Here is a 22,633-nt window from a genome sequence, read left to right as displayed (position 1 = left end):
CAGGTGCACTTTCCTTTCACCTTTCCCAGAACCATAGGAAAGACGCCCATCATCTCCTCAGAGGTGTCTAAACATAGCCCTCAAACTCCACCCTTAGCAAAAGCCTTAAAAGCCTCAGCTTTGTTTCAAGCCAGAGGATCCACCTGCCCCATCTGCCCTGGATCTTCTCCCTGTCTTTGGAGTTAATGAAGGCTTCTTTTATCTTTCCTATCTCTTTACTGCGCTGTCAAAAAACCCATCACCCACCACAGCACATTGTCTGGGCCTACCCTGAGCCTCTCCCCAGGAACCCGGGTCCTGCCCTGGGGCTCACACGCTGTCCAGGCTGAGGCAGGACACCACACCTCCACATCCCCCAGTGGCACGGCCTCAAGGCTACAACTGAAACCTGCATGTCCAGAGCCACTGACATCACACAGGCCACTCAGTCCCCCAGCACAGAGTGCTCAAGGGGGTGGCACCCACGTTCCAGCCTGGGTAGAGGGCCTGGGACAAGAGCATCACCCAAGGGGACAGCACAGCCATGGGCAGGTGTTCTGGGTCCCAGTGGACTCCGGGGTGCCCAGCTAAGGGGAGAGGGGACAGCTATGGGTGCAAGGAGTCCCCATGAAGGAATCATGTCCTGAGGTTGACCTGGCAATGGTTTCATGGCTGTCAGCAGAGAACACGGCCCAGCTACGCCTTTGGTGTGCGTGTAGGTACCCCATGCCACTGAGCTCTACCCCTGGCCCCACCCAACTATTCCTGGACACAGGTAACAGGAACATGAGCCATGCTGTGAGTTTTAGGAAGAAGAAAAGAGCCGGCTGTGCTGGGGCACGTCTGTCATCTCAGCCTTCTTTCTGGGAGGCTGGCGTAGGAGGATTCCCGGTGAGCCCTGCCTAGGAACTCAGCAAGACCCTGAACGGAAATGGAGCTCAGTATGAAGATCCTGGGCTCCATCTCTCGTACTGCAAAAAGAAAAGCAAAACTCAACAGCTAAAAAGAGACACCAGAACCAGGTTCCACAGGTAGGTCTGGGAACCTACCTGAACAGTGTCCAGAGAAGGCAAGACTGCCACAAGAAAGGTTCAACAGCCCCTAGGCTCAGGATGGGAGAGGCCAGAAGGACCTGGGAGGCTCCGCTAGGACTGTGACAGCTCGCTGTGAGACACTATCACTAGTGGGCACAGCACTGCACGTTTGCCAAGCCCACAGGGCCAGCATGTGCCACAGCCAGGACCCCTGATATGGAGGGGTAAGGAGGCGAAGTCCACAGAGGCCCAGGGCTGAGGCCGGCAGCAAGGACGACACAGAGGCAGCTGAACTCCAAGCCTCTGCTCAAACTACTCGAAAACAGAGTGCGCTGTGTACGTTTTGCAGAGCTGAGGATGAGCCGAGGCCTTGGGAGTGCCCACACAGGCTCGCCGCCAGTCATGCCTGGTGCCAATTTTTTGAAGTCACCGCTCCTAGGGCAGCCAGGCAGTGGCAGATGGAAGGGCTCCCAAAGAGGATGAGCAGGACCCAGGCAGTGGTGGGAGACTCCTCACTCAGGCAAGCTGTGCACGTGGGCCACCTGCTGTGCCACAGATGCCCCCAAGAGAGCCTGGTGTCCCCTGCAGAGCAGATGATCCAAAAAGATAGCCTAACAAGAGGACCTCCCTGGTGCCCAGGGGGCTCGGCCGCCTGGCCTGTGAGCACAACACCCACGAGGTTAACACCACAGCACCTAAGCACAAGGGGCCGTCCTACAGCCCATGCAGCCAGGACTGCGGGGCAGGGCAAGGCAGGGCAGGAGTGCCAGTTGCTTGCACACGAAAGCGGGCAGGGGATCACTGCAGCCCAAACCCACAAAGGCACCACGTGCCAAACCAGCGACATGACACAGGAGATGCTGGGGCATGGACCGGAGACAGGAGACAGAGGCCCAGCCGTAGGGAAGATGCCAAAGGGAGACGGAGATCTGGAGGAGAGGACGGGGAGTAAGGCAGGACGCAGTGACCCTCGCTGGTCATCCCCGCACCCGGGGGCTACGGCAGGAGGATGGCACATGGGCAACTTAAGATCAAATCTCAGGGGCCGGGGATATAGCTCAGTGGCATAAGTACCTGCCTGGCAAGCACAAGGTCCTGAGTTCAATCCCCGCTACCGCAAAAAAAAAAATCCATCACAACATAGAAAGGGCAGCAGGTAGAGCTCTGTGTAATGCCCTAGATTCAATCCCCATAAGGAAGAATGGAGAGAAATTGTAGGGTACAGTGGGTAGCAGGTGTGGCTTGCAACAGCCAGGCCTGTGCAAAGCCCCTGTCATCCCCCACACTGCATTATGGGGACCCCGCTGGAGGCAGCACCCTGGCAGGTCCTGGGCAGGGATGTCTCCAGGCACAAAAGGACAGAGGAAAGCCAGATACACCTGTCATCCCAACACTCAAGAGGCTGAGGCAGGAGGATCGCCATAAGTCTGAGGTCAGCCTGGGCTACACAAGCAAGTTCAAGCCCAGCCTGCACTATGCAGTGAGATGCTGCCTCAAAAAAATAATAAAGCGCAGAGGGGCACACACAAGACAGGTGAGGCAGCAGAGAAGGACGAGCTCTGGTCCAGGCTGGCCGGGACTAGCTTCATCCAGATCGCAACCTGCTAGCCAGGACAGCGGTCCTCCCTCCCGATGCTGCCTCCACAACCTTCAGAACAGTCTGAGGAGGGCAGAAAGAAGCCTGCACGGCCCCCTGCTGGGGCTGGGCATATCGGTGCCCCCAAACCCACTGCCCCAGCTCCCCCAGGGACTGAATTTCCACCAAGGGTAACAAGGTCAAGCCCATGTTGGCACAATCTCTAAATTGCTACCCAAAGCTAATGGGGTTAACAAAAGATATAAAATCCAGGGCACAGGAAAGTCACACCTCAGGTTAGACCGGAATTTCCAACGTTAAAAATAGGCTCAAGTGCAGCCCGGCGGCAGGGCACAGTTCTCTTCCATCACCAGCACCACAGAGAGCGTAAGATCGAGCGCACGCCTGTCACTCCAGCACTCTTGAGAGGCTGAGGCAGGAAGATCTCATTTTTTTTAAAGGTTTTTTTTCCCTTGGCAGAACCAGGGATTGAATTCAGGTCGTAGTGCTTGCCAGGCAAGCACTTATTCTACTGAGCCATCTCCCTGGCCCCAGGAAGATCTCAATTTAGCTACTTAGAAAGACCCTGTCTGAAAATAAAAAAGGGCCAGGAATGTTACTTAGTGTGATGGCCCAGAGTTCAATCTCTTGCATCACAAAAACAAAGCTGGACAGTCATAACAACTTATAGTAAGAAACTGTGTGCACACGATCTGTTTACTTCTGGTATTTTCCAAGCAGCATATTTTCAGACAGCTGCCCACAGTCACACACTGCAGACACTGGAAGCATGTCTGAGAGCCAGGGCCCCTCCACGTCTGGACAAGGAGATCACTTCCTCAAGTCCCAGCCCACAGCACTGGCTAGGCACGGCTCCTCCAGGAACCAAGCCTGCCCCACTAACTCAGCCACACATGGATGCAGTACAGGGACAGTCGGCAAGTCTTTCATGGCAAAGGAGAAAGAAGACCCAGGCTGCACAGTAGTATCAAGTGGTAGTTAGGCACCCAGGCAGAGGCATTCTGTGGGGCCTCAGGAGAGCAGATCGGCCAAGATGCCAGCACAGAGGAGCACAGAGCTACTCAAAGCCACAATAGAGATTGGGTATGCACAGCACCTCTGCTCATATTTGTAAAATAAAAACACACTATCCAGTCCATTGCCATGGTATGCAATTCTCACCCCAGAACCCTGGAAGCTGAGGCAGGAGGATCTCTGCAAGTTAGAGGTGAGCCTGAACTACACAGTGAATTCAAGGTCAGCCTCAACTAGATTCCAAGACCCGGTCTTAAAAAATAAAGGAAGGAAAGAAGGGAAGGAAGGAGGGAGGAAAGGAGGGATGGTGGGGCCTGGCCTAGGGTATAGCTCAGTTGCACGGAGGCTGCCTGGTAAGTACAGGATCCTGAGTTCAATTTCTGGTTGTAAAAAATATATATGTATAAGAAGGGCCAAGTGGAGCTCAGCGGTGAGCCCTTTGCCTGCCATCGGCGAGGACCTAGGTTCATTCCCAGGACCACAGACAAAGAGGATTAAATAAGAGAAGAGACTAGGCCCTGGGCACAATGGTGCATGCCTGTCATCCCAGCACTCCAGGGGCAGAGGCAGGAAGAAATGTTGTGTGTTTGAGACCAGCCTGGGCTACAAAGTGAGCTCAAGGCCCGCCTGAGCTGCACAGTGAAAACCTATCTCAAAAAAAAAAACCAAAAATTAAAAAAAGGAGACCAAAAGCTCCCCACACATACCATGTCCCTTACTTTCTTTTAAGAATTATTTATTTATCCATTCATTTTGTGTGTGTGGCCAGCTCAGCCCACCAGGGGGCGGGGCTGGCTGGCATGTGGTGCTGGGGGATTGAACCGAGGTCCCTGTGTTTTGCTTAGCTTAGCTTGTTCTACGTAGGTGCTTTAGACCACTGAGCCATCTCACCAGCCCAGTGTCCCTTACTTTCTACCCCTCTGTTTGTTTTGTTTTTTGTTTTTGGCGGAACTGGGGACTGAACTCAGACCCTCGCGCTTGCCAGGGAAGCGCTTATTCCACTGAGCCATCTGCCCGGCCCCTTTCTACCATGTTTAGGGGGTGCATTTTCTTGTCCCAAAGGTAACCTAGCGGCACCACAGGTCAGGAAACAGAAGCCATAAGCGGTGGCTCTCTCCAGATGGCATAGCGACCAAGATTTCCGAGGAGCAGCAAAGGGGACTGGAAGCTGACTACAGTTAGCGAGGTGCTCATGCAGGCGGGCAGCTCTGCTTCACACAAGCGCCCGATGGGCTGGAGAAGGGCTCAGAAACCATTCAAGCCCCACGCTGTCCACCTCAGACCCACACAGACAGCTGCAGGGAAACAGGGAAAGCAGATGCTGCACCCTAGGCAGGGCCCCAGGGACAGGACACACGCAGGAGCCCTGGGGACAGGAACTCCTAGGCACTAACGGGTGGAAGCCAGGGACAACTGAGCCACCTGCTACCCGGCCAGGCCACAGCACGGCTATGGCCTCGGGCAGCAGAGCCTTTCTCTTGCAGGGGAGGGAGTCTGCAGAGTCCCCAAGACCAGGGACCCTCATGGCGATGGGGAGCAAGGGGACATGTAGGGCCGGGGAGATGGCTCAATAGAATAAGCACTTGCCTGGCAAGCGCAAGGGCCCGAATTCAATCCCTGGTTCGGCCCAAAACAAAAGGGGGGGGGGGGGACATGTATGTGTGCAGCCCTGGGCTGACCTCTCACCTGCCAGTTCCTCTGTCTGCATTACTGGAAAAGAGACCCAGGGCCTTGTGTATACTCAGCATGGAGCGCAGTCACCACTGAGCCATGCCCTAGCCCTTATTATTTTGTTCTGCCTTTTTGAGACAGGATCTCACCATGTAGCCCAGGCTGGCCTTGAACTTACAGCAATCTTCCTGCCTCAGCCTCCTGAGTGCTGAGATTATAGGCATGTATCACCACACCCAGGATATTTTGTTGTATTCTGCTTAAGGGTCTGGCTAAGGTTCCCAGGCTGGCATGACTAGTCTGTCTACCATGCTAATGAAGAAGTCACACCACCAAGCGCTTCTGGGGTCCTTAGCATGTGGAGGTGTGACAGGGTCCTGGGACCAGTTTGAGGACCACACCTAGAGAAACTGAGGTAGCACGTCCAGGGCCCAGCACATACTACAACAGTGCCGTTCCCACAGAGAGCCCAGACAGTGGCCAGCTGATCCAAAGAAGCCTGATCCAAAGAGTTCTGGCCTGCATCAAACCCCCCCCATGTTTTTTGTTTCTTTGTTTTTTCCGGGAGTACTGGAGATTGAACTTGGGACCTTGCACTTATGAGGCAGGCAATTACGCCGCTGGGCTACCTCTCTGGCCCTGTCTCCAACTTGAGGTAATCCTCCTGCTTCAGCCTCCCAAAGTGCTGGGATGACAGGTGTGTGCCACTGTGCCCAGCTTAATTTTCATTTTTTGACCCAAGATCTTGTTATGTTGCCTATACTGACCTCAAACTCCCAGGCTCAAGTGATCCTCCTGACTCAGGTTTTCTAGCAGCTGCGGCCCAATGCTCACCCCATCAGCCATGGCTACGAATAGTTTTATTGGAGAGATTTTTTTTTTGGTGGGGGGCTAGCTCAGGCTGCCTTAAGGGCAAGTCTGGTGTGGCTTGTAGAGCTGGGGATTTAACCGTGGTCCCCTGCGCCTGACTGAATTTGTCCAAGCAGGCACTTTTACAACTGAGCTAACCCACAAGCCCCCGATACAGTTTTATTGAGGACGTGGACATTTACTCATGGTCTATGACAGCATCTGTGCTCCACTGTCAGGAATAAGACTCTACAGAAATGGGGACCAGTTCGATCCCCAGTACTGCATGCTGTCCTCCCCCCACATGCTGAGCCAGCCAAGACAGGGCAGGGTGGCACAGGCCTGTGATCCCAGCGCTGGGGAGGCTGAAAACAGGAGGATCACTACAAGTCTGAGCTGTGTATTGAGACCCTGTACCAAACAAAGTGAAAAAGAAACAGGGTCCCAAAGCCAAGCTTACTGCCCCGCCCCCACAGCGCTGCAGGCCTGCCGCTGTGGGTGGCTGCAGGTGGAAGGGCCTCCCCACCATGCCTGGGTGCAAGGTGGCTATCATATTTGACACCTGGCTTCTGCCAACCAGGAAAAACAAGGGCCAGCTCAAGGAAGCAGCACACAAGAATACATCACTTGTCCACCAGAAGTCACCTAGGAAGCCACACTTTTGACTTACCTCTCCTAGTGACACAAACACAGCCCTAGCCAACTAGCCACATGCTCAAGATAAATCACCTACTGCATTAGCTGTTTTCCACTGGGTGACATTTGGAGACGTGTATGCTGCCACGCTCGGCAGGATGCGCCCACAGAATGCCCGGCCCAGCATACAGGGCCGCTGCACACTCTGCACGTGCTGTACTGGGTGGTCACTGAAGCCAGTCCCCATCGACCCTTCACTTCACCCCACTAGTCATCAGGGTCTCCCCGTGAGGCCACGTAGGGACCCACAGGCAGGCACGTTCATGGGAGGGAGCCACGGAAACTGGTGCGGTGGCCAGAGGCACTCGGGATGGGAAGGAATCCATAAAACTACTCTGGATCAGAGCAAAGACTGCTGTTGTTATTTTACTGGAGCTAAAAAAAAAAAAAAAAAAAAAGCTGCCAGCGCCTTCCTCCTTCACCCCCACCACCAACCAAATCCAGCGCGCAGGGACCCGTGAGCGCGAGGCAGGCACGCATTTCCGCCTATCAGGGAGCATAATGGCCACCCCATTCACCCAAGGCAGAGCGCCACTTCCTGAAGACGACCCACCTCCCTGCAGACTTCAGGCTGCCAGGCCACACAAAAGAGGGGGGCTCTGGGGTGCATGCTTGCCGAGTGTGCACCAGGCCCTGGGCCACACACACCCCCAACCTAAAGCAAAACAGCAGCTCCAGAACACTAGGCGAGAAGAGCTCACTCGCACCCCACAGGCCGGGACAGTTTCTCCCGGGGCTGGCCCAGCGCGGGTGGAGACTCCACTGGGCTCCGCAGCCCCACATGGCCGCCACCTCTGGTCATCGTTCACGCCTCCCTCCTGCCACTTCCCAGCCAGATGACCTAGAGAAGTGATGTCACGCATCAGAGGCTTAGCTCCCTCACCCGGAAGAGGGAAGCAAATGCACATTCCCTACAAAGCCACCACGTGGAGAAGGGGGTGGGAGGCAGGGACTTAGGAAACCTTCCCTAGGAAAGCTGCCGGGTTCTTCTGCTAACTAATGGGGTTTGAATCCTAGCTTCCCCAGATTCGAAGCCACCATGTCAGAGTCAAGGCCAGGCCTGTGTATCCCTCACATCCTGCCATTATTACTAACATTATTAAACACACATACACACACACACACACACACACACGTGTGCAGCAACATGTTCCTATTGTTACTTTGGCATAAGTGGCCATGGATGTGAGACACACTTGTATTTATTCCACTAAAAATGGAGAGGATGGAGTTTGCATGACCCAGAAAACGATGTCTGTCTCAGTTCAGTCTGTTGAGCATGTGTATTTCTCACTAGATACACAAATATACCCACGCTTGTCATCCCAGCACTCTGGGAGGCTGAGACAGGAGAATCACAAGTCTGAGATCAAGCTGGGCAATCTGGCAGGCTTGGCCTTAAAAAAAAAAAAAAAAAAAAACTAAGCCACACTGTGGCACATGCCTGCAATCTCATCACTCAGGAGGCTGAGGCAGGAGGATCACTGAGAGTTCAAGGTCAGCCTGTGCTACATAGCAAGGTCTTTAAAAAAAAAAAAAAAAAAGCCTGAGCATGTAGCTCAGTCCAAAGGCTCTGGGTTCAATCCCTAGTACCAGGGGAAAAAAGCAGCAAAACTAGGAATACTGAACTCCAGTGAACCATGGGCGACTGGTTAATGGAGACAGCATAAGAAGCACTACTTGATAAACCAAGAGCCAAGCACACACACCTGTAATCCTAATACTTGGGAGGCTGAGGCAAGAGGATCACCTCAAATTGGAGGGCAGGGGCTGGTGAGATGGCTCAGTGGTCTAAAGCACCTACTTAGAACAAGCTAAGCTAAGCAAAGCACAGGGACCACGGTTCAATCCCCAGCACCACATGCCAGCCAGCCCCACCCCCTGGTGGGCTGAACTGGCCCCCCACACACACACACGCATAAATAAAAAATTAAAAAAAAAAAAATTGGAGGGCAGCTTGGGCGAGTTCAAAGCCAGCTCAAACTACAGATCTACTTAGCGAGAACCTGTCTCAAAAACCTTAAGAACAAATTTAGCGAAATGCCAAGAAGTAACATGAATGTGGTGAGTGTGGTGGTGTTCACTTCTCTTCCTCACTTCCTGCAAGCAGGAAGTGTCAGAGCTAAACTCCGGCCTGGTGCCTGGCGGAGTGGACACCAGGATACCAGGTAACAACGTCGCCTTAATGTTGAGAACAGAAGGCAGCCCCACGCGAGCCCAGCAGGCACACCTGGCTCTCCCAGGCCTCCTGCTAGCACCCACACACCAGGGCTCAATCAGAAGAGTAATCAAAGCCGGCCGTGAAGGCTGAGGCAGGAGGATCACTGTGACCTAGGTCAATGGGTGCTACCTAGTGAGCGCAAAGCCAGCCTGAGCTACATAGCAGGATGCTGGCAGTCAAAATCTGTTGGGACGCCAAAAACAGCAGCCACTGTGGAGGGACAGCGTGCAAGGCACAGCTCCCCTGGGAGGCCAGCCTGAGCGCTGCATGAGCCACAGCTGCGCTGCTGCCGCCACCACAGCAGTCTCTGGGCCACTTCAACTTCTTTTGCTTGGGCTTTTTTTCTGGCGGTCCTGGGGACTGAACCTAAGGCCACCGAGCTCTATGTCATAGCCCTTTTTGAGACAGGGTCTCACGTGCACCCCCAGCTTAGATTGGACTCTTAAGATCTTCATGAGTCCTCAGGCTCAGGGCAAGGAGGCTAAGAAGGATTTTCCAATGCAAAGCTTCCCTGAGAAATTAATCAAGTCTCCTGTGGAGTGAGCGGGCAGTATCCTCCAGGCCCCCAGCCCTGCGCCAAGCGCCCGGTGTCTGTTACCAATCTAGACAGCAGATGGCAGCAGCACCCGGCTCAAAATGCGACAACAAAGTCTGGACACACACACACAAAAAAAACCCAGTTGGACTAAGACTTTCTATCCAGTCCCATAGTCTCGTCACCAACAGTTACAATCAACGACTCTAAGCCAGTCCCAGCAGCTGGTACCTGAGCCTGCACCACACATCTTGGCCACCCAGGAAACCCCACTTGCTACAAAGACCTGCGGCTCCTATCAACGACACAAAACCCCCAGGTGCCAACGATAAAGCGGTGTCCCAAGTGCAGGCAGCTGTTAGCACAATGACCATGTTACCAGTACAGGGCCAGGGGGAGAGCACAGAAATGTGTATGTGGGGGCCCACAGAGACCACCCCAGCCTCCAAGTTGGCCCAGAGTTGCCAGAATTCCAGACCCCTGCACTCTATCCTCTGAATAAACTAATCCAGATCTCTAATCCCACAACCTGGACGGGGTCTAATGCTGAATGGGCGAAGGCTGTGGGCAATCAGGCTATGATGTAAAACAAAAACCTGGTCCCGTCCCCCTTAACTGTATAGGCATTCATTCTGTGGTTCAGCTCGCTTTTTAAATTCCTCAGCCCTGCTGGCCACCTCCGACTTCTTTAGAAATTATCTCAAGACAAGTTTAAAAAAAAAAAAAAAAACCCTAAAGTTTAAAAGCCCAGGCACTAGAGATAGGAGTGCCAGCTGCCTGCCTGGCGTGTCAATGTGCAAGTCTGGCCTTTGTTCCTTCCCTCTCGCAAGCATTTGAGGTTGCTGTAAGACTTCTTCCGGGAGTCGTGAAGCGGGACCGGACGAGGGGGGGAAGTCTGTCTGCGCTGGTGGCTGGCTGCAGGGGCCGGGTGCCTGGACCAGTCAGGAACAAAGGTGCTGGCGGGCGGGCAGCTTGGCGGGCGGGCTTACCTGCTTGCCCCTGTAAAAGAGCCTCTGCAAACCCGGCTCCACGTGAAACAGCTCTTGAATCTTCCGCCTCAGCTCTTCCACCTTGGTCAGCCTGGACAGCGAGTCCACGGTGTGAGTCTCCTTGCCGTCCATGGTCCGCACCTGGACCCACATGGTGTCAGTGCTGGGTGGGGGAAACAGAGCAGAACCTTAGGTCAGTTTCCTCATTACCAGGTTATTGGGGCACTGGGGTTCACTTAGAAAATTCTCAGTCCCTATATTCAACCAGCCAAGGTTCAGGGCCAGGTAAATGAAATTAAAAACTTAACTGCCTTAATGACTTGCAACTGTTGAGAATTAAGCAGGGGGTGGAAGAAAACAAACGCCATCTCAGACCACCCAGTGTAACCTACCACCCCTATGCACAGGAAAACAGCGGCCGGGGACGTCCAGCCCCGCCACGAGTGGCTGCCCTGGGTCGTTCATTCATTCATTCCAAAGATTTGTAAACTGCAAAAGTCCAGAACGGGCCGGAACTTCAGAAGTCCCCGGAGACGGAGAAGGAAGGGGGAAAAACTCAACGAAGTGCGAAACAGAGCATAAGACTCCCCCAGACCTGCGACCCCGGAGCCCCTTCCGTGCCCCCACGCGCGTGCGCGACGCGCGCCAGCCCCGCGGTGGCCATGGCAACCGGCCGCCCCGTCCCGGCCGCCCCCGCCCGCGTGCCAGAAGACAGACCTCAGTCCCGGAGCAGGCTACACTCCCCGAGCACCTAACTCTCAAGTCCCGGCGTCCTCTCCCGCACTCTCAACTGGCCGCGCGGGTAGCCCCAGCAAGCCCACGCCCACCGCCACCCGGACAGACCGAGGGCCCAGCACGTAAAGTCCCGCCTCCCTTCACTTGAGCCTGTCCTCTTATTGGCTCCACCGTTCCAGAGAGCTCCTCCCCGCTCGCTCCCTATTGGTCTAGAGCATCCCGGGGAGCTCAGGGCGCGCGAAATCAGGCTCCGGCGCGACAATTGAATCGCGGGGCATCCCGCGCGCAGGCGCGGAGACTGACATCCTCCCCCGCGGCTCGCCCGGCCCTCCCCCACCAGGCCCGCGCGACCCCAGCCCAGCTGCCGCGGCGTGGCGCTCGCCGTCGCCCGAGCCGGGTATGCCAAGGCACAGGCCTTGGATCCCGAGATCGACTTTAAAGCAATCCCCCGCTCCAAGGCACGCGTGCGCCCACACTGATCGCGTGTCCCGGCCACGCGGGAAAGTTTTGCTAAATCCCGGTGCCTGTAACCCCAGCTCGAGCTGGCACCGCAATCCGCCTCGCCGCTCACCTTTCCTGCCGCGGGAATTCAACGCTCTGGTCTGCGCGGCTGGGGACGGCAATGCAGCCAAGTGCGTAGCCCGGACTCCCGCGCGGGTCTGAGTGCGACCCACAGTGCGCGTTCTGCCAACGCTGTCCGCCGCGCTACCAGCTGCTCTGATTTTTTTCCCGCGAAAAGTCTGCGCTGAGGAATTGCGGGGCCGCGGGAGGCAGTGCCACGGGCGGGCACCTGCCTCCTGATTGGCTGCTGCAGTGGCGGGAACCGGGTAAGGGTGGGGGGGCGCGCCCCCTCCACTTCTGTCCACCCCCCCCAACTCCGCCCAGCTGGCCCCGGCCCCGCCCTGTTCCATTGCTCTGTTGGGCGCACCCAGCGTGCCAGGGGTCTGGGCGGAGGGACTTGGACTTCCCACTATGCCCACTTCACAGGACCCCCAACACAGGGACACCCTCCAATGTGGAAATCCCTGACCTTATCTTAAATCCATACCCGCAGCCCCCTCCCCTGGATGCCCACTGACCAGGCCACAAACACTGCCTACCACCGGAGAAGCCAGAGACCACCCACCACAAGACAGTGTGCACCCCATAGCTAGCCTGATCACCCCCATCCCATGGCCTGGTGTCAGGGCCTGCCAGCGCTCCCCACCCACCCGCAGGGCCTGTTGGCTGGGTTTTCCCGCCTCGTTTTCCCGCCTTGTTTCCTCCTCGCTGTCCAGGCGGGCAGGACTGCCCTGCCCCCTCCGCCTGGCCTGCTCCCTCCTGGGCAGTCCGGGCAGGCGTGCCAGTGACCTGTCCCCAGCACCTTAGCTGGACAGGGTACTCAGAACTGGGGAGCCCAACAGCGACCAAGACTTAAGCCTGGTTGGTAGTCTAAGACAGGACGAATTCTTGTCTGGGAATGTAGATGAGACAAGAATAAATAGAACATCATTTCTGTAGTGCTCCTGGCCATGAAGAGTCCTTGCGAGCAGGGGAGAGAAGACATCCTGGCTGGTGGCCCTCTGTGGGGGCTGAAGTGACATTTGAGCTAAGACCTGAGATGACAATCCCAAGGACATATTTGTCCTGGAGGGAGTAGCCTTGGGGGTGTTGGGAGAGCTAGAAGGAGGCTCAAGGAGCTGGGGCAGGCTGAGCCAGGGGAGGGGCAAGGACTGGGTCAGAGGAGTGACTCGGAAGACCTCCAAGGCCACCGGAAGGACTCTGGTCTTTCTCTTGACAGCAGGGAGCAGTCTTGGAGGGTTGTAAGCAGAAAGTTGTTGAGTTTCATCTTTTCTGAGCTCTAGTCAGGCAGAAGTCTCTGCTCTTGCCCCCGCAGTCAGCAGGATTGTGGCCCCCAGAAACATCCACACCTTCAGCCCCAGACTGGAGAAGGTGCCTTCCACAGCAACAGTGTCAGCAGGTGTGATGCAGTTAGGAGTTCTGAAATGGGGAGATTGTCCCGGAAGCTAGGTGGTTCAGGCAGGCCTCGTGTCATTAGGAGGGTGTCCCCAGGGAGTGGAGGAGAGAGGCAGGAAGGCCAGTCAGAGGAGGAGACTTGACCAGAGATGCAGAGGTTAGAAGGAGGCCACGCTGGGCATGGTGGCGCCTGCCGGAGGCTGCGGCAGGAACATGCCATGAGTTCATAGGCCAGCTTAAGCTACACAGTCAATTCAAGGCCAGCCTGAACTATGTAGCAAGACCCTGACTCAAAACAAAACAAAAAACAGAGGTGGCCATGAGACAAGGCAAACGTGTCACCTCTGAATGCTGAAAAGAAATGGAACAGCTTCTCCATCATGGCAGCCAGCAGCCCCTCAATGTCAGCCCCCAACATTCGTCTGGGGCTTGTGACTTCTGGGAGTGTAAAGCAGTAACACATTTGTGCTGTTTGAAGCCACAAAGTTGGTGGTCATTGGTCTGGACAGCCACAAGACACTCATGCATGCCAGTATGCAAGGTCTGGATGTCACTGCTAAGGGTCTCCCAAAGCAGGAGATGGAGTAGCAGCCAGGTGTCTGCCACGCGGCCCCCGAGGCCCACATCATGTGGCCCACATCGACAGGCCCACCGAGCTTCACAAGGCCGGTGGGATTTCCATAGGACACGCCTCTCCCAGCCCGTCGGTACCCAAGTTGGAAACAGCCAACGTGGTTGAAGGGTGAAATGTGGTTGGTCTTCAAGTGCCCAATGCCCACTGCAGCCCTGGGACCTTTAGCCACCACAAGTTAAATTTGGTGGAGGGGCATGTGTCTCCAACCCCAGCACTCTGGGAGGCTGAAGCAGGAGGATCACAAATTCAAGCCCAATGTGCACAATCTAAAGACTTAGTGAGACCTTGTTGCATAAAAAATTCAAGAAAAGAGAGGGTAGGAGACGTAGATTTACACGAAGCCCTGAGTTCAGTCCCCCAGTACTGCGAAAGGCCGTAGAAGGGCACCTCACGTTCCCAGCAGAAAGTGACTTTTTTTTTTTTTTTTTGCAGAACCAGGGATTAAACTCAGGTCTTTGTACTTGCCAGGCAAGTGCTTATTCTACTGCGCTATCCTGCAAGCTCCCAGAAAGTGACTTTGCAAGGCAATTCAGGGTGCTGATTCCCTAATCTTTTCAGGAAAGTCAGAATTCCTCAAATTTACTGGACACAATGTCTCACACCTACAATCCCAACACTGGAGGATGAAACAGGAAGAGCTTGAGTTCAAGGCCAACCTGGACTACATACAAGACCCTATTTCAAAAAGACAAAACCAGGGTCCAAGAGATGGCTCAGTACTTCCCTGGCAAGCGCAAGGGCCTGAGTTCAATCCCTAGGGCCTGCGAGATGGCTCCGTGGAATAAGTGCTTCCCTGGCAAACATAAGGGCCTCCCAGTTCCTCAAAAAACAAACGAATACAAGGGTCTGAGTTCAATCCCTGGTTCTGCAAAAAAAAAAAAAAGTTTTCAAATTTACTCAATAATTACTCAGATTAACAATTTAAAAACAAATTTAAAAAGGACTGGGGAGATGGCTCAGTAGAATAAGTGCTTGCATGGTAAGATCAAGGACCTGAGTTCAATCCCTGGTTCCACCAAAAAATAAAATAAAATAAAAATTAAGAAAAGACTACTCGCCAGGGAGATGGCTCAGTAGGATAAGCGCTTGACTGGCAAACACAAGGATCTGAGTTCAATCCCCAGTTCCGCAAAAAAAAAAAGAAAAAGAAAAAGAAAAGACTACTCTCAGGGACCAGGGAGATGGTTCAGTGGAATAAGTGCTTCCTGGCAAGCGCAAGGGCCTGAGTTCAATCCCCAGTTCCTCAAAAAAAAAAAAAGACTACTCTTAACATTTTAGAAAACAAGTTGATGGCTGGGTGTGATAGCACACACCTGTCTTCCTAGCACTCTGGGAGGCTGACGCAGGAGGATCCTGAGTTGGATCCCAGTCTGGGAAACTCAGTGAACATTTCAGCTGTGTCTATTTTATTTTATTTATTTTTTTGGTGCAACCGGGGATTAGAACTCAGGCACTTGCATTTGCCAGGGAAGCGCTTATTCCACTGAGCCATCTTCCTGGCTCTACAGCTGCGTCTAGATGTCCCCCTAAAGCCTCATGCAGTCACAGGCAGAGATTTTTCAGAGATGGCTAGATCTACAGTGTGTGAGGCTGGGATTGGCTCAAGGGCCCCAGTGCTAAGGGTGTGAGGGCTACCTACGCTGAGGAGCCTGGGTAAGATAAAGGGATAGACAGAGCTGTGGCTCCTTGCGTGGCTTGCTGCCTTCTGCCTACCACAGACTGCTTCTCCACTGCGATGCTTGTCCACCATGCCACAATTATGGACTGAGACCTCTACAGACTGTGAGCTAAATATAATCTTTCTTCCTTTAAACTTTGGGTGTTGGGTATTTTGTCTCAGCTACAGAGAAAAGTAAATAAGACAGTGACTTAGTAAAAACCTGTCTCAAAAAAGAAAAAGAAAAAAAACCAAATGTGTAAAACAGCTGGGTGTGGTTTCACATGGCTGTAATCTCTGACTCAGGAGGCTGAGACAGGAGGATTCCCATGAGTTCACAGCCCAGCCTAGAGTACACATACACACACACACACGCACGCACGCAAGCACACGCACACAGATGATCTTGAAAAAGCAAAATCAAGAACAAAAAAAGAGCCGGGAATATAGTCCGGTGTGAAGGGAGAGCAAGAGAGAGACAAGGAAGGTAGGGAGTCAAGATGTCAGTGAGCACAAAAACTGTCACACAAAGCAAGACACACCAAGGATAACGAAGTTCTGTCACTGTGGACAACGGGTCTTGTCTAGTACCTTTTCTGCTTCCACACCCTGCCTGCTTAAGAGAGCAGCCCAAGTGGGATGTTATTTTGTAAATATAATATGCTCTTTGGGGCTGGTGAGATGGCTCAGTGGTCTAAAGCACCTACCTAGAACAAGCTTAGCTAAAGCACAAGGTCCGGGGTTCAATCCCCCAGCACCACATGCCAGCCAGCCCCGCCCCCTGGTGGGCTGAGCTGGCCACACACACACACATAAATAAATAAAAAAAATTTAAAAAAAAAATAATAATAATATGCTCTTGGAAGTCAAGAAGTCACTCAACAATCTTTGATTGAAAGCCCCACACAGGGCCAGGGAGATGGCTCAGTGGAATAAGTGCTTCCCTGGCAAGCGAAAGGGCCTGAGTTCAATCTCTGGTTCTGCAAAAAAAAAAAAAAAAAAAAAAACAAAACAAACCCACTCACCCTTCTCTGGGTCAGGCAGACAGTGGTGGTCATGAGGTTTGTTGCGGTGAAGTAACATTCTAGCCAGTGGCGGAGACACAGGCCTCTAGGAAACCCCAGAGGTAGAGGCTTCATGAGAGCCAGGATGGCACAGCGGTCCAGGTTGAGCACACAATGCGCCGATAACTAGTACTCACTCAGGTTCACAACTGGCCATCGGGCAGCGCTGTATTTCTCCTGATACAGACCCACGAGCATGGAAATGCTGCTTTATGTAAGATCTCAAGTCTAAGGCATTGGGAGGGGAGAGAGCTCACTGGCATAAGCACCTGCCTGGCAAGCACAAGGTCCCAAGTTTGATCCCAGGTACAAAAAAAAAAAAAAAAAAGGTCCAGTACTGTGGATTGAACACAGCCCTTTTGTAATTTTTTATTTTGCAACACAATTTTGCTAAGTCCCTAAATTGCTCCAGCTGGCTGCAACTTGCGATCCTCCTGCCTCAGCCTCCCAGGGCACTAGGAGGACAGGTCTGGGCCCACCAGGATAGCTAGCAGCAGTCTTCCTGTCCCCCAGCAAATCTCCGGCACAGTGACAGTCATTCCCTGTGTGGCAGAAATGCTGGAGTCTTGCTTTTAAAAGTAGCCAGGCTGCCATGTCGAGAAACAACGATGGGAAGAAGGAAAAAAAAAAAAAAAAAGCAGGAGAGTCGAAGTGCTCTGGTGCACCCCTATCATCTCAGCTACTCTGGGGCTGAGGCAGGAGGATCACAAGTTCTAAGTTCTAAGTTTGAGCAATTTGGAGAGACCCTGACTCAAAATACAATTCAGAAAAAGGCTACAGTGTAGCTCAGTGGTGAGCACTTGCCCCCCATCAGGGAGGTCCTGGGTTCTGTCCACACTGCAGGAGTTGGAAGGTGGTACACATGCTTTTAATCCCAGCACTCAGGAAGCTAAAGCAGGAAGACTGCTTGAATTCAAGATGAGCCTGAACTACATAGCTTGACCCTGTCTTATAAAACCAAACCAAACAGGGGCTGGAGAGATGGCTCAGTGGTCTAAAGCACCTACTTGGAACAAGCTTAGCAAAGCATCAGGGACCGCGGTTCAATCCCCCAGCACCACATGCCAGCCAGCCCCGCCCCCTGGTGGGCTGAGCTGGCCACACACTCTCTCTCTCTCTCTCTCTCTCTCTCTCTCTCAAATAAATAAATAAATAAATAAATTTAAAAATAATAAAAAAATAAAAAAAAAAAACCAAACCAAACAAATTATGGAATTCTTTTTTTTTTTTTTTGTGGAACCGGGGGTTGAACTCAGGCCCTTGCATTTGCCAGGGAAGCGCTTGTTCCACTGAGCCATCTCCCCGGCCCCTTAAATTATGGAATTCTTGGGGCTGGTGAGATGGCTCAGTGGTCTAAAGCACCTACTTAGAATAAGCTTAGCAAAGCACAAGGACTGCGGTTCAATCCCCCAGCACCACATGCCAGCCAGCCCTGCCCCCTGGTGGGCTGAGCTGCCCCCCCCACACAAATAAATAAATTAAAAAAAAAATTATGGAATTCTTCAGTAATGCTCATCCTGACAACAACCACTGCCCTTCCTTCCCCAGAACTCTGGGCAGTGATGTCACAGAGAGGTGATGTCACTGTTACTGCAGCTGGGGAACCAGGAGTCTCTCTGGCATGGGGGAGGGGGGAGGATGGTTCTCCACCCCCCCAACCCCCCATGTCTCTAGTGAAGTCGATCGAATTAGTGCTGCCTGAGGATGCAGTGTACCTGGCCGGCTCCAGCATAGACGGGAAGGTGGTTCTAACCCTGTATAGCACCCTGGTGGATCCCTTAGTGAAAGTGGAACTTGTGGGAAGGGGTTACGTCGAGTGGAATGAAGAGATTGGAGAGAACCGTGATTATAGCAGAGATGTTATTTGTAACAACAAGGCAGATTACGTGCATAAGACAAAGACATTCCCTGTGGAAAGTAAGAAAGGGGCTGGCTGCTGACCAGGGCCATCATAGGGGCTGGGGCTAGAAGGGAGACCTACCGGAGAGTCAATCGACAAACCTCCAGGGATATAGGAAATAGGTAGAAATCTGCTTCCTGCCCAGGAGGGAAGCTATGTAGAACAATGACTATGCCATACACGTAACATGAAGATAACAAGACACAAGAAGCTGACCAGAACTGACATTCAAAATAGTGCCTGAAACAGAGTGTGGTGGTGGATCCCTGTAGTTCCAGTACTCGGGAAGCTGAGGCAGGAGGATCTCAAGTTTAAGTCCAGCCTGAGCAATTTAGCAAATTAGCAAGACCTTGTCTTTAGAAAAAGGGACTGGAGCTATAGCTCGGTACAAAGGCCCTAGGTCAATCTCAGTAACACACACACACACACACACACACACACACACACACGGAAGAGGAATGAAGAAAGAGAAAAAAATGGATTCTAGAATCCTCTGATGGCTTCGCTGTGTTTTGCTTTCAGATAATTGGTTAGGCGCAGGCAGCCACACCTTTGACTTCCATTTCAACTTGCCTCCCAGGCTACCGTCCACCTTCGCCAGCAAAACGGGCCACATCTTTTACTTCATCCAAGCCTCCTGCATGGGCCGGGAGCACATTCTCGCAAGGAAAAGGGTGTATTTGTTGGTTCAAGGGACTTCGGATGTCCACCAAGAAAGCTCAGCGCAGGTACCAACGGGGCCTACGTCTCGTGGGTCTTCCTCAGGTTCCCAGGAGAGGCCCAGGTTGGGAAGGGTACTGGCAGCTTCCCAGGCCCCAGATTTCACAAAAGCTGAGTCAGAAACCTGGCCAGGAACTCAGCTTCAGTTCTCTCCTGATCTTACTCCCCTCAGGGCATATTGGGCAACATCTGGGGACTGGCTGCCTGGCCACCACCCCAGGGAGGGACCACTGGCCTCGGGCAGACAGGCCAGGGATGGTGGTCCTACCCGCAGGGTGCAGGACAAGCCTCAAAGTCACTAGGGAAGATCTGAAGGAAAAGACAGGAAGGACAGTCTGGCTTCTGTGGGGACACTGGGTCTTGTGTAGGGACACTTGTGGCTGTCACGCTTAGGAGCTGGGAAGATTGGGATGCTGCTCAGCCCCTACAGCACGGGGGGTGCACCCAGAGTTTGCCCGGCCTATGTCCCAGTGTCCAGTGTCTTCCCAAGTCAAGGCCCAGAGCCCTTCACAGGTCCTGTGGGGAAGCGAGGGGAGGTGGGTGCCTGGTGGCCTCCAGCCCAGGAAAGCCAAGTCAGGAGTGGTTCTGTGGCCCCCTGTGTCCCTTCCTAAAGCCACACCCAAGCAGTGCAAGTGGGGAGTGACAGTAGGCCAAGGCCACTCGGCACCCCAGGGGGCATTTGCTGTGAGCACATCAGGATGACAAAGGCAAGAGGGTTGCTGTTTTGTCTCTCAAAATCCAGGTTAAAGGCTAGGCATGGTGGTACACGCCTGCAATCCCAGCACTGTCTGAGGCTGAGGCAGGAGCTTGAGGCCAACCAGAGCTACCAAGCTAGCTCATGGCCAACCGAGCTGCATAGCAAAACCCTATCTCAAAAAAGAGAAAATAGGGACAGCCAGATAGCACAGCGGATGAAAGGGATTAAAGTGCCTGTTTAGGCTGACACAGGGACCGCAGGGACTGGGTTCCATCCCTGGCGTGCCGTGCCACCCCTGCCCCCAGGGCGCGATGAGACCCGGATTGAGACTGGGAGTGACCTGTGCCTGTAATCCCAGCGCTTGGGAGGCTGAAAACAGGAGAATCACAAGTCCGATCTGAGATCTGTGTAGTGAGACCCTGTAGACCCTGTACTAAATATATATATTTTTAAAAATTCCTTATCAGTTAAAAAAAGATAAAATAATAATAACAAAAAAGATCCAGGTTAAAATCCTGCCGTGTGGCCTTCTCCAAGGTCATCAAAGAGTGTGCCTGGAAGCCCAGCGCACTGAGAAGCTGAGGCAGGGGGATCCCCAGGATCCCCAGTTCTAGCCCCGCCTGGGCAATTTAGCGATGTATGGAAACCCTTGCCCAGAAGAAAAGGTAAGACAATCTAGGACCAGGCCAGTACACATTCCCTAAACAAAAGGACAACTGGACTTCCCCTCTGTGCCAGGCCTTAGATGGCAGCATTGCGGCATCACCCCTGAGTCCTGCCAGAGGAGCTGCCTCTGTCCTTCTCCAAGTACAAAGGTCCACCGGCTGCAGGGGATATTGGCAGGAAAGGTGGCTGCTTGGCAGAGGACAGGGCCCTGAGTTCTTACCACAGCTACTGCTCCTTGGTGGCTCTGTTCCCTCTGTGGACCCCACAGAACCAAGGGGGATACAGGCAGGCATGGGGCAGAGCACCAACTACTTTTTAATTTTTTTAGTACTAGGACTTGAACTCAGGACCTTGCACTTGCCAGGCAGGCACTGTGCTGCTGAGCCATATCCCTGGACCTGTTTTTGGGATTTTGAGGCAGGGTCTCACTATGTAACCCAAACTGGCCTGGAACTCACAGTGATTCTCCTGCCTCAGCCTCTGGAGTGCTGGAAAAATAGGCCTTTGCCACCAACTAGTGGTTTAACCGGAATGGTCAAAGGAGGGTATTTTTCCTTCTTTTGGTACTGGCGATGAAACCCAAGTTCTACACACCTTGAGCTCCATCCAAGACCTTTTTGTTTTTTTATTTTGAGACAGTGTCTCACTAAGTCCCTGAGTTCCCTGGGCTGGACTGGAACTTGGGGCCCTCCTGCCTCAGCCTCCAAGAGTGCTGGGATCTTAGGTGTATACAATTGCACCCAGCTAAGACCTTTTTTTTTTTTTGCCAGGAATCAAACTCAGGACCTTGCGCTTGCCAGGCAGGCACTGTACCGCTGAGCTATATACCCAGACTAGATCTATCATTTATGTTGCCTTTCTTCCCCAACAGAACAAAAGCCAGTTGGGCTCTACTACCGCAGGTTTCTGCTGAACCTGGCATTGAGTAGATACAGGTAAAAACCGGTCAAGTGGTGGCCCCTCAGGGCTATGTGTCAGAGTGATACAGGGCCCCACAAAGCCCCAAGTCCAGTGAATCCAGTGTTGACCTTGTTGTTCCAACATTCTTGCGAATCAGGCACTGGGGGAGCGCACCCCCACACCCACTGGCTGCGGGGTCTCTGGTGGGCCACATGGGTGCTTCCAGATACCACCTTTGTGTGTGTCTGTATGTGAGACAGGAACTCACTGTGGATTCCAGGCTGGCCTCAGATTCACAGCAACCCTCCTGCTTCAACCTCCTGAGTGCTGCGATGACAGGTGGCAGCTGCGAGCCAGGCTCTGGGCACCACAACATGGGCTGTGGCTGCAGTTAGGGCACTGGAACTGCCTACCTGCAGGAGCTAGGCCGCCAGGGGAGCGGGTGGGGCGGGTCAGTGGGAGGGCTAGAAGGAGCGGAGGCAGGGCCAGAGGCAGAGGTTGAAAGGTGGGACTGGAGGGCCAGGGCCAGGGGTCAGCAGGGCCCAGGAAACCACCACATGTGATCTAGAGTGCTTTTCAAGCTGGAGCACTCCTTTGTGTAAATCAGTTTGGCAGGACGCAAGTGTGGCTGGTGGTGTTTATTCTTTCATTTGCTGGATGCTATATCAAACCCAAGTACTTCTTTACAATTTTGAGACAGGGTCTTGCTGAGTCACTAAGTTGCCCAGGAGGGGCTCAATTTTTTCTTCTTTCTTTCTTTCTTTCTTTCTTTCTTTCTTTCTTTCTTTCTTTCTTTCTTTCTTTTGGGGGGTGGGGCAGGACTGGGGATTGAACTCAGGATCCTGCGCTTGCCAGGCAAGCACTTATTCTACTGAGCTATCTCCCTGGTCTCTGGCTCAAATTTTTGATCCTCCTGCCTGATCCTCCCAGAGTGCTGTGATGTCAAGTGTGCCCACTAAATTCAGCTTCAAACTTGTTTTGTTCTCATATAAAACAATAGACTAAGTAGTAAAATAAGTAGAATAGGAGCCGGGGAGATGGCTCAGTGGAATAAGCACTTCCCTGGCAAGCACAAGGACCTGAGTTCAATCCCTGGTTCTGCCAAAAAAAAAAAAAAAT

General features: G+C 53.2%; 2 protein-coding genes across 3 annotated transcripts in view; one reads left to right on the top strand and one right to left on the bottom strand.

Annotated features, from left to right (window-relative positions):
• Positions 1 to 12,008, bottom strand: part of Uhrf1 (ubiquitin like with PHD and ring finger domains 1) — a 30,238-nt gene extending 18,230 nt beyond the window's left edge. The window contains exons 1-2 of one of the 2 annotated variants that reach the window (XM_004632763.3): positions 11,892 to 12,008; positions 10,586 to 10,748 (exon numbers count right to left, since the gene is read on the bottom strand). In XM_004632763.3, coding sequence (XP_004632820.1) covers positions 10,586 to 10,738 — 153 coding nt within the window. In that variant the 5' untranslated portion in view covers positions 10,739 to 10,748; positions 11,892 to 12,008. Of the gene's footprint in view, positions 1 to 10,585; positions 10,749 to 11,302; positions 11,387 to 11,891 lie in introns of those variants that run through there. The other variant, XM_023716751.1, reaches the window with a different exon arrangement.
• A 6,245-nt stretch (positions 12,009 to 18,253) lies between these two features.
• The window catches only part of Arrdc5 (arrestin domain containing 5), a 6,671-nt gene continuing 2,291 nt past the window's right edge, over positions 18,254 to 22,633 (top strand). Inside the window, exons 1-2 of the mRNA XM_004632963.3 lie at positions 18,254 to 18,548; positions 19,054 to 19,259. Coding sequence (XP_004633020.1) covers positions 18,296 to 18,548; positions 19,054 to 19,259 — 459 coding nt within the window. The 5' untranslated portion in view covers positions 18,254 to 18,295. The remainder of the gene's footprint in view (positions 18,549 to 19,053; positions 19,260 to 22,633) is intronic.

Source organism: Octodon degus, unplaced genomic scaffold, assembly GCF_000260255.1.
Source record: "Octodon degus isolate 3935 unplaced genomic scaffold, OctDeg1.0 scaffold00050, whole genome shotgun sequence".
Taxonomy (NCBI): Eukaryota; Metazoa; Chordata; class Mammalia; order Rodentia; family Octodontidae; genus Octodon; species Octodon degus.
This window is presented reverse-complemented; position numbering and strand designations above follow the sequence as displayed.